At 32.5% G+C, this 9006-nt stretch overlaps 1 protein-coding gene across 1 annotated transcript; it reads right to left on the reverse strand.

Moving 5' to 3' along the window:
* Positions 1-728: 728 nt before the first annotated feature.
* Positions 729-6889, reverse strand: LOC134681076 (uncharacterized). The gene is made up of 5 exons (XM_063540490.1): positions 6633-6889; positions 3433-3537; positions 3092-3151; positions 2465-2530; positions 729-920 (listed from the first exon to the last, which is right to left on the reverse strand). The coding sequence occupies exons 1-5, from the start codon at positions 6654-6656 to the stop codon at positions 858-860; spliced, it is 318 nt and encodes a 105-aa protein (XP_063396560.1). The 5' UTR covers positions 6657-6889; the 3' UTR covers positions 729-857.
* Between the last annotated feature and the right edge of the window lie 2117 nt (positions 6890-9006).

A 9006-nucleotide genomic window follows, 5' to 3' on the forward strand; every position in this document is an offset into this window, starting at 1 on the left:
ACCAACATCATTAATCATTGTTAATGTTGGTTTTACTTTTGAATGAATTTAAATAAAAAAAATCATCATGTTCACGAGATCACGATGTTTGCTTTTGTATGGAAAACATCAAATTCATCATTTGTTAATTTTTTGAAAACTTGTATTTATTGAGCCCATGAGCAACACAAAATGGGTGTTAAATAAATTTAATGAGACTTTAACTGAAACAATCAAAATAGAAGTGAATGCATGGACTGCAAAATGGAGCGAGATCTAGTTTGTGGACAGGGAAACGTCTCCTGTTATGCATTAACCACCTTCCATGCGAATCAATTTTCAGAATCAATTTTCAGTCAAATGTGGCGGATTTAGAACACATTCGAGACCGCAAAAAAATGTAACTAGTGAGCTGAAACACAGATTTATCATTAAAGAAAGTTACCAAAGCAGTGTTCTTATTGTGAAGTTGGAGCCGTTTATGCAAAACAAGACCAGGTTCAACATTACAGAATATATGTCTTAAGAAGCTATGCTTTGTTTTCATAGACACAATTCTATCCATCTTTCCACGTTCGTTACTTGTCCAATGATTCAGGCATAATTGATACAACTGTTTTTCTTAATGCTGCAAATTATTATTATTTTTTTATTAGATTTGTGTTGCGGAATAATTTGTTGTTGGATACAAAAACAATTCACAGACAACCTCTGTCTTTCCCCTCTGATAAGTAATCTAAGCATTAACGCATTATCATAAGATACTTTATTTTATCCGAAAAAAAGTGTATTAAAATGTACGGAATAATAAAAATAATAAACACCACAAATAATATTGCTTGAAAATTGATACAATGTTCTAGTATAAGTTTATGGAATCACTTGTTCTTTTCAATCATCCCTCTCAACTTTTCTTCACTTGCTCCTACTATTTCATCAACCTGTAAAAAAACGTATGGATAAGAAGTATTATGAATAGTTTAAACATATTTATTTATAGTGGATGGGGAAACAACTTTTGAAATTTATTTTAATCCCTTTATACTTTGCGGGTGCGACTGTTTCTTTGTATAGGCATTAGCCTACTCTTTTCCAAAATCTACAAGGGTGTGTTTAACTTGCAAGATATATGGCTCTCTCTTAATACGGGTCAGTTATTTATCGTCCCCTTCCGACGGACTATCGTCGTTTCCTCAAGACCATACTCGTAAATGGTGACAAGCGAGAGCCGAAAATTCAATTTTCATCCCGGAACGGGGATCGAACCAAGAACCTTTGTGTTAGTAGTCCGATTCACTAACCACTACACCAGGCCTCACTAAGTTTAATGAATGGGTTAATGATGAAACTGACGAAAGTTTTTTTTCTACATCATTTAACATGCAATTTTGCTGTCTCTGAGAAATTATAATTTTGTTTTATGTTTTTTACCGTGAATTGACTGATTGTTTATTTATCCGTCGCAAATGCAGTTTGTCAATCAATCACAATTTGGCGTCTCATTTTACATTGATCTACATTGTATAACAATTATCAAAATATCCAAATTTTGCCAGTACCACTAAAATGCCACTGATAGGATAAACAATAAAGTGAAGGAATAATCCGGTGAATGATGTCGAAATCTATTTATACATATTCTTCTGTATAACAATGATATATCCGCTTATGATTGGCAGCTTCGTCTCTTGACTGATCTTTTATGTATTTATTTGGTATTTCAAAAGGTTTTATCCACCATTTTCTTCATAAGAAGAAAATGTCTGTATTAATTCAGGAATATAACAGTTACTATCGATTTTGTTCCTCTGGACATTCAGCAATTATCAATCAGTCAATAAAATTACCAATCGAGTAATGGACAAAAAAACAATTCATACAGACTTCGTCCCCATTTACAGGTAATGCCTGCCTCATATTATGGGGACGAATTTTTCATTGTACTAATGAACTCAGAATCGTTCAATTTTTTTTGTGTCGCGTTTTTGAATTTCCGGATCGGCGCAGAAATCTACTTCCGTTTCCGGTCTTGTTTACATGAGACTTTGAATAAAATGTATATTTATCAGTCTGAGAAAGGAATAATACTAATTCATTTAAAAAACATGTTTGTTATTAAAAAAACGTTTAAATCCCTAACAACAGAACCAAAATCGGAAACGTTACGGTATTTTCGTTTCTCTTCGTCCCCATTCACAGGTAATTCCTGCCTCATATTATTGCAGGCTCGGCTAACATCGTATTTGCATTTTTTAAAAAGGTTTTTTAAAAGGAAAACTATGTCGAATTCGACATTTGTATGACATGCAAATTGTCACATGTGACATTTGTGCACTTAAATGTGCAAGTATATCACCATTTTCTTTTAGGAATTAACATGACACTTTATTGATGGCTTAATGAATTAAGCCCATTTAAAATTAAAGCGACAAAAAAAAATGCTCTAGTAATACCCCCCTCTTTTTAACAATTGTTAAAACAATACCTTTTTGCCACTTTTGTAACATTGAAATGTAGGCATTGCAGATATTCCACTCTCTGCAGCAACGTCCTACAATAAATAAAAATAGATATGTTACAGTAGTTGATGGAGGTTATCCAGAAACTCTCCCTCCGTAGATTTATTTTAAAAGGGTCGGGAGTAGATAAATTTATTAACAACATTAATGAATAGAAATGATGTCCTCGGGAGCTTGCAATTTAAGAGCAAAGACAATAGTTAAAAAAAATAAATAATACCCTTCAGTTAAATCGATGATACATAAGCACATTTCGAAATTTAATAAAAATGTTTCTCGTATGTGAAAACTGTATACCGAAATTTAAACAACATAGTATGGGTCCTTAGATAACTAAATTGAGATTTGCTGATGCCAATAAATAGCATCGAAACTTGCAAGAATACTTCGCATATCTTTTTTTAAATTAAAAACTTTGCAGCAAAATGACAAATTATTATTTGTGAAGTTGATACGGAATATTTGTCAACAAGGTCTTGATACCTTCCGATGACCTTTTTTTTGGGGAAAAAGGACGAGACGTTCTTTGAAATACCACTGATTCATCAACTTTCTGCTCAAAAGAGAGCATCATATGATAATTGTTAGTTTACCTCGACTTCATCTACATCCACTTTAAGAAAGATACAATCACTGTATTCGCCTGACAATTTCTAAAAAAGAAGACAAAATATAATGCGTATAAATCAGAACATTTTCAGATTTTAATTTCGAAAACTATGTTGGTTAAAATGTTTACATCTCTTCGTGTTGCTTAGTCTTTAGTTTTCTATGTTGTGTCATGTGTACTATTATTTTTCTGTTTGTCTTTTGTATTTTTAGCCATTGTCAGTTTGTTATTCGTTCCAAGAGTTTGACTGTCATCTTCGCCTCGCTTGTATAGGCAATATTTAACATTTCTTGAGATAATGGTAGTTCGAGTGAATATGCTTACTTGATATACAGGTGCAATCTGTACACAGGGTCCACACCATGTTGCAAAGAAATCGACAACAATCAATGTATCACCAGATCCTTTCACTACGCTATCAAATTCGGCCTACAATTAGAATATTCAAAAGATAATATATGCGAGTATATATGAAATGAATTTTGTAGTAAAAGTTCCCGAAAGAGATTAAAATGGAATATGTGATCAGCTCCACTAGCCAAGTTGTTATATGTAAAATGATAGTGAGTTTTTTGAAGATTAAAATAAAATATCATTTTTAATTTTAACTTTATAATATGACAACTTTAAACCATCCTATCCTTAATAATGTCAAACAGAACTTAATAATAAAAAAAATAACAATAGTAAACGCGGAAAATATCAACTTTCTTCTAAGAGACCTAGAAGCTTGAAGAGCGGGGTTAACTGAGCGCTATAATAGTCTCGTGCCAAATACAAAAACAACAAATAAACATTTTTCTAAATAAAGGCAACAGGAGTATACCGTGGATCAAAAGTCATAAATCAATTATGAGAAAACAATCCCAGTTGCATACCAAAACCGAGGGAAACACATCAACTATAAGAGAAAATGAAGGAACAACAGACACACTGAAGACAGTGCAACAAAACATTGACCTAATTGTAATTTTAAATTGCAGCTAAACATTGCTACAAGTATGGTCATGAAAATGTTAACAGACAAATCAAACTTATTACCCATCCTTAACAAATCCTATATTATGAAGTGACATAATATGAAATAAAAATTACAGGAAATGTCCCTTCAAAACAACATATGATAGATATTGACAACAGGATACATACATAATATATAATAAGTTGTGTGCGCATTTACAGCAATACCAGATTATACCGGCTAAAGCATATTCGCAGCAGTTACTGTACGCAAGCTACTGGTGCATATAATATCTGCTTGTAAATGTAATCAGCCGATGAACTCAAATGCTTTCACTTCCTAACGTTCGTTTCGGGTAACATCAAATATGATCAACTGTCTCGGCTAAAACCATATTTTTACTCGCATCAAATCTTTATATACGACTTTTTTTTTTTAGAGATCTGTTAGCAAAATGTATTTTTAGGTAATGTAAATTTCTCTGATCGTTATTTTAAACAACGATGTCTACTGCAGTTTGTTAAAACCATTGCCATAAGTTTGAAGGGATAATCACATATGTTAGTTAATTATGATAGCATGAGTCAATGACTGCTGACATCCGAAAGACTATTTATTATCTTAAACGTTTTAAGGTCGATAATTATGTAACTATTAATAATCGATCGAATGATGGTCGCTCAACATCCAGTGCCAAGTATTACATGCATAAAACGGATGCTACTTGTTTGATATGAGTCTACAATACTTTGTTACAAACTGATATGTTGAGTTAGGAACCAGCGTGCAAATTCAGCGTGATTCACCCACTTGTTTGCATTATTTGAATTCGGGCCGATTGGTCTTTGTCGTAACTTCAAGATGTCTCTAGCTTAGCGGAGCAACTGAAAGTGCAAATTTTGATTTTTTTTGTCTAGACATTGGATGGAAACAACGTCTATCCACATTCATACTGAGCGCACAACATCGTTGCAGCCGAGGTGATGTTTTCCAGTACAAACCAGCAAAAATTTAAAGTCATATGAACCTGTAATTTTTATTTCATATTATGTCACTTCATAATATAGGATTTGTTAAGGATGGGTAATAAGTTTGATTTGTCTGTTAACATTTTCATGACCATACTTGTAGCAATGTTTAGCTGCAATTTAAAATTTAAAATTACAATTAGGTCAATGTTTTGTTGCACTGTCTTCAGTGTGTCTGTTGTTCCTTCAGGTCTGAAAAAAAGAAAAGAAACGGTTAATATGAAAAAGAAAATATGGTATGGTTGCCATTGAGACAACTCTCCACAAGAGACAAAATGACAAAGAAATTAACATCCTGGTCTGTTGTGTAACAGTACAACATAAGAACGAACTATAAAAATCAGTTGAAAAAGGCTTAACATATAAGATGGATACAAATATAAATACTACACAGAGTGGACGTGGCCGGGTACTTGTATATCCCAGCAACCAAAAGACAATAAGTACAGATCTAAGAGTAATCGCAGTAAATTAGTTTTATATACTTGATGGTTTACTATTAAAACACAAGTACATGGACTTTCTTTCAAAAAAAAATTCCTGCATATTTTAGAAAATACTGCTTGAATATAATTAAGTTCTTGCAATCAAATTGGTAGCTTTTCTGTAAGCAGTGACTTAAACCACGAGACCTGAATGCAAAATGTTTATTGATAATATTTTAAGATTATGTAGTTCAGTGTTAAAAGATCATACATATAGCAGTTAGTTTATTAAGTTTAATGATTTCCATAAAAAAAAAACATAATTTCAAGAAACTCGTTTAATATAAACTTAAAGGGTGTTGTTTTCTGAGAATTACTAGGGAAGTAAGTCACCATATTACCAAGAAGTTTAAATCAGAAGATACAAAAACATGAAACAAACCTGGCACACCTACACCTAAGATAACAATAGGTAACATAATAGCAGCCTGTTCCAATACAAAATATGTCGTGCATGATATTTAAACTTTTGAGACATATAATCCATGCTAATTACACACATACTCGTTAATAAAACAAAGCAAGGTTAAACACACTACATGTTTTCCAATTTTCATTTAAATAAACAGAACACTCAAGGATTCTAAGCAGATTTATAAAAGACTATTATAACGCCGTACGGTGACCTATAGTTATTAATTTCTGTGTCATTTGGTCTTTTGTGGAGATTTGTCTCATTGGAAATCATACCACATCTTCTTTTCGTATATTAACACAAATATCAAACTGCAGGGTTACTTAAAAAAAGGGTGAAGTCCATAAAAACTGGCACAATTAATCGTTAGTATTTCAATTTAACTAGATATAGAAATAACCATTGTTTGAACTTAGCTGTTGACACAGACGTTTCTTGTCATAACTTGGAGCGATTATTTCGTATGATTTTAAACAACAATAATAGGTCACTATATATATATCTTTATTCTCACAAACCAAATTACAAATTTATAGAGATAATTATCAATGAATTATCTTGTGATGTATTAATAATTAATAAGCGTAATTAATAGAATTAATACCCAAATAACTATTTAAAAAAATAATATTTACCTTGCTTCCAATTACTTTAACCATGATTTATGTTGAAACTGTGAAGATATTCCGGATAAAAGTGAAACGTCAACCAACTCTACATACAAGTAACTATAACAAATATTAAACACGTATTAAAGATCAGGTATTTTTGTGTAGGTCGGTATCTAGAACAGTATAATTTAAATACTATCGGATACACGTAATAGAAATTAGCGGAAATGATTTTGTATTACTCTTACATTTACAGGTAGATTTTAAATCTTGTATCGTAAAAAAAACTGTTGTTCACGACTTACAAACTGCTATATATGCTGTTTACCAGGGCGGAAACAATGAATAAGGCCGAATAGACCAAATATCATTTATGATTTGCATTCTAATAGAGTGTAAAAATAATCGATTAAAAAAAGCCCCCAAAACGTGTCATACGCACATTTAAACTCATACACATATTGAAAAACCTAGAAAAAAACCCTTGTAATTCTTTGTACATAGGCTAAAATATATTAGCACAGAAAAATATTAAAACGAATGCAAGTCATGCAACCTTAACTGTTGTAGCAACATCAATCAGCGACGTTGTTAGACTGCATTTGAAACAACCTACCATCTACAGGGTACAAGAACAGCTTTGAGTGAGAATCAACAGAGTCTACATGCCAGCTTCAAAACGAAGATTCAGAGACGTCAGAATAATTCCTTACAAATTCTACTGCCCTGGCCTCCATGTGCATGTACTACATGGTTGAGTTTCAAAACCGTGGCCTTCATAAAATAACAGTGTGATTCAAATGTACTCATCAGGACAATGCTAGAGCACATGCAGTCACAGGCACTTGTCTCAGATTGTTTCCCCCTATATACCTAACGTTATGTGTTATATAAAGGTATATATAATGAAAAAAAATCTGAGACGAGTGCCTGTGCATGCAGTATGTATATAAAGCCCTAGTGTTTAGAGTTGTGGTTGTTACTGCATCTAACATTGGACACCCCAGGCAGCGGTAGATTGTGCTTTTCAATGTATTCCGACAGAAACAACGTTTTAAACGCTTTTCCTAGCAGAGAGAAAATAGACGAAGGGCAGCCACCCCTTACCCAATAAATCAAAGTTTACATTGATAACGTAACTAGAAACGTCAACTTTAAAAAAAACTTTTATTTTGTAACCTACTCCTTTTACTGGAGCTGGACCTTTATAAGACGGAACTCTTACCAGACACAACAAGATACCGACCGTACGATAACTTTATGGCTAGCCAAAGTCGTCCAACACCCCTGCTGAAGTATAATTCAGAAAAAAATACGTTACTTAATTTTCAGTATTAGTTTATTTTTAAGGGGTTGGCGGGGGTTGTGTTTCAAAAGGTTAAAAATAACCTTTCCTATATACATTTCATTGTTTTGATTGATTGGTAGTGTAGTGATATTTCCATTTCAGTGTTAAGACTCATTCTTCGAAAAACGGTATGTTGTGTTTCTGGTCAGGTTGTTTTGAAGATGTTTAATGTGACACGTCATTTATAATCAATCAAACCTTGAGAAGTAGTAATGCTTTTATATCATCGCTCAATATTCTGATAAGAAAAAGAAGTTGGAGTCAAAATTAAAATCTTAGAACGGGTAGATGGATCTGATTTGAAATACCAGCAATTAGTTGACTGCTTAATAATCACTCTCATAGCATGTGCTTTGTTAAGATTGGCAATTGCTAACCTTGATCACTTTAAAAGCATAAATATTAAGAAGTTGTCCAAAGGTACATATATTACCTGTTATACTAATTCCTTATAGGTCATACTGAGATTTGATAAGTCTAAGAAATGTTCTTCATACCTACATATATAATCTATAAACCTAAAAATAGGACCATCTTGAAAGACCAAGCTGATGGAACTGTAAAATCAAAACAGGATAGAAATTCTTAACCACACAATCAGTCTGGTTTGGATACATGTATATAGCTATGAATAATCTCTCTAATTTCAAAGGACAACGTTACCCCTCTCTCCTTTTCAAATGAAGATAAAAAGACAAGATTAAGGTTATGCACTTTAACAAATAAAGCATTTTCATGCATAAAAAATAAAAACTAAATATACTACGGTACCACGTAGAGAGATGACTGGAGGAATCAAGGTTCCAATCATATTCTTTACAAATGACTTACGCGCATTACGCTTTTACATACATTCCTGCATGAAGTACCTTCAAAAGACATCTGTTACTTCCTGGCAATATACAGACATAATTATTCAACTTGGCAAATAATACATTGAACACATTTCAAAGCCAAAAAGTGCATACCAATATTTAAGAAGAAAAAGCTGTCCTCTTGTAATGTCACCGGCGCTCCATATGTACCTTTTTGGATTTATCTCCCTTTGTA

The sequence above is a fragment of the Mytilus trossulus genome, chromosome 1, assembly GCF_036588685.1.
Source record: "Mytilus trossulus isolate FHL-02 chromosome 1, PNRI_Mtr1.1.1.hap1, whole genome shotgun sequence".
NCBI classification, from domain to species: Eukaryota; Metazoa; Mollusca; class Bivalvia; order Mytilida; family Mytilidae; genus Mytilus; species Mytilus trossulus.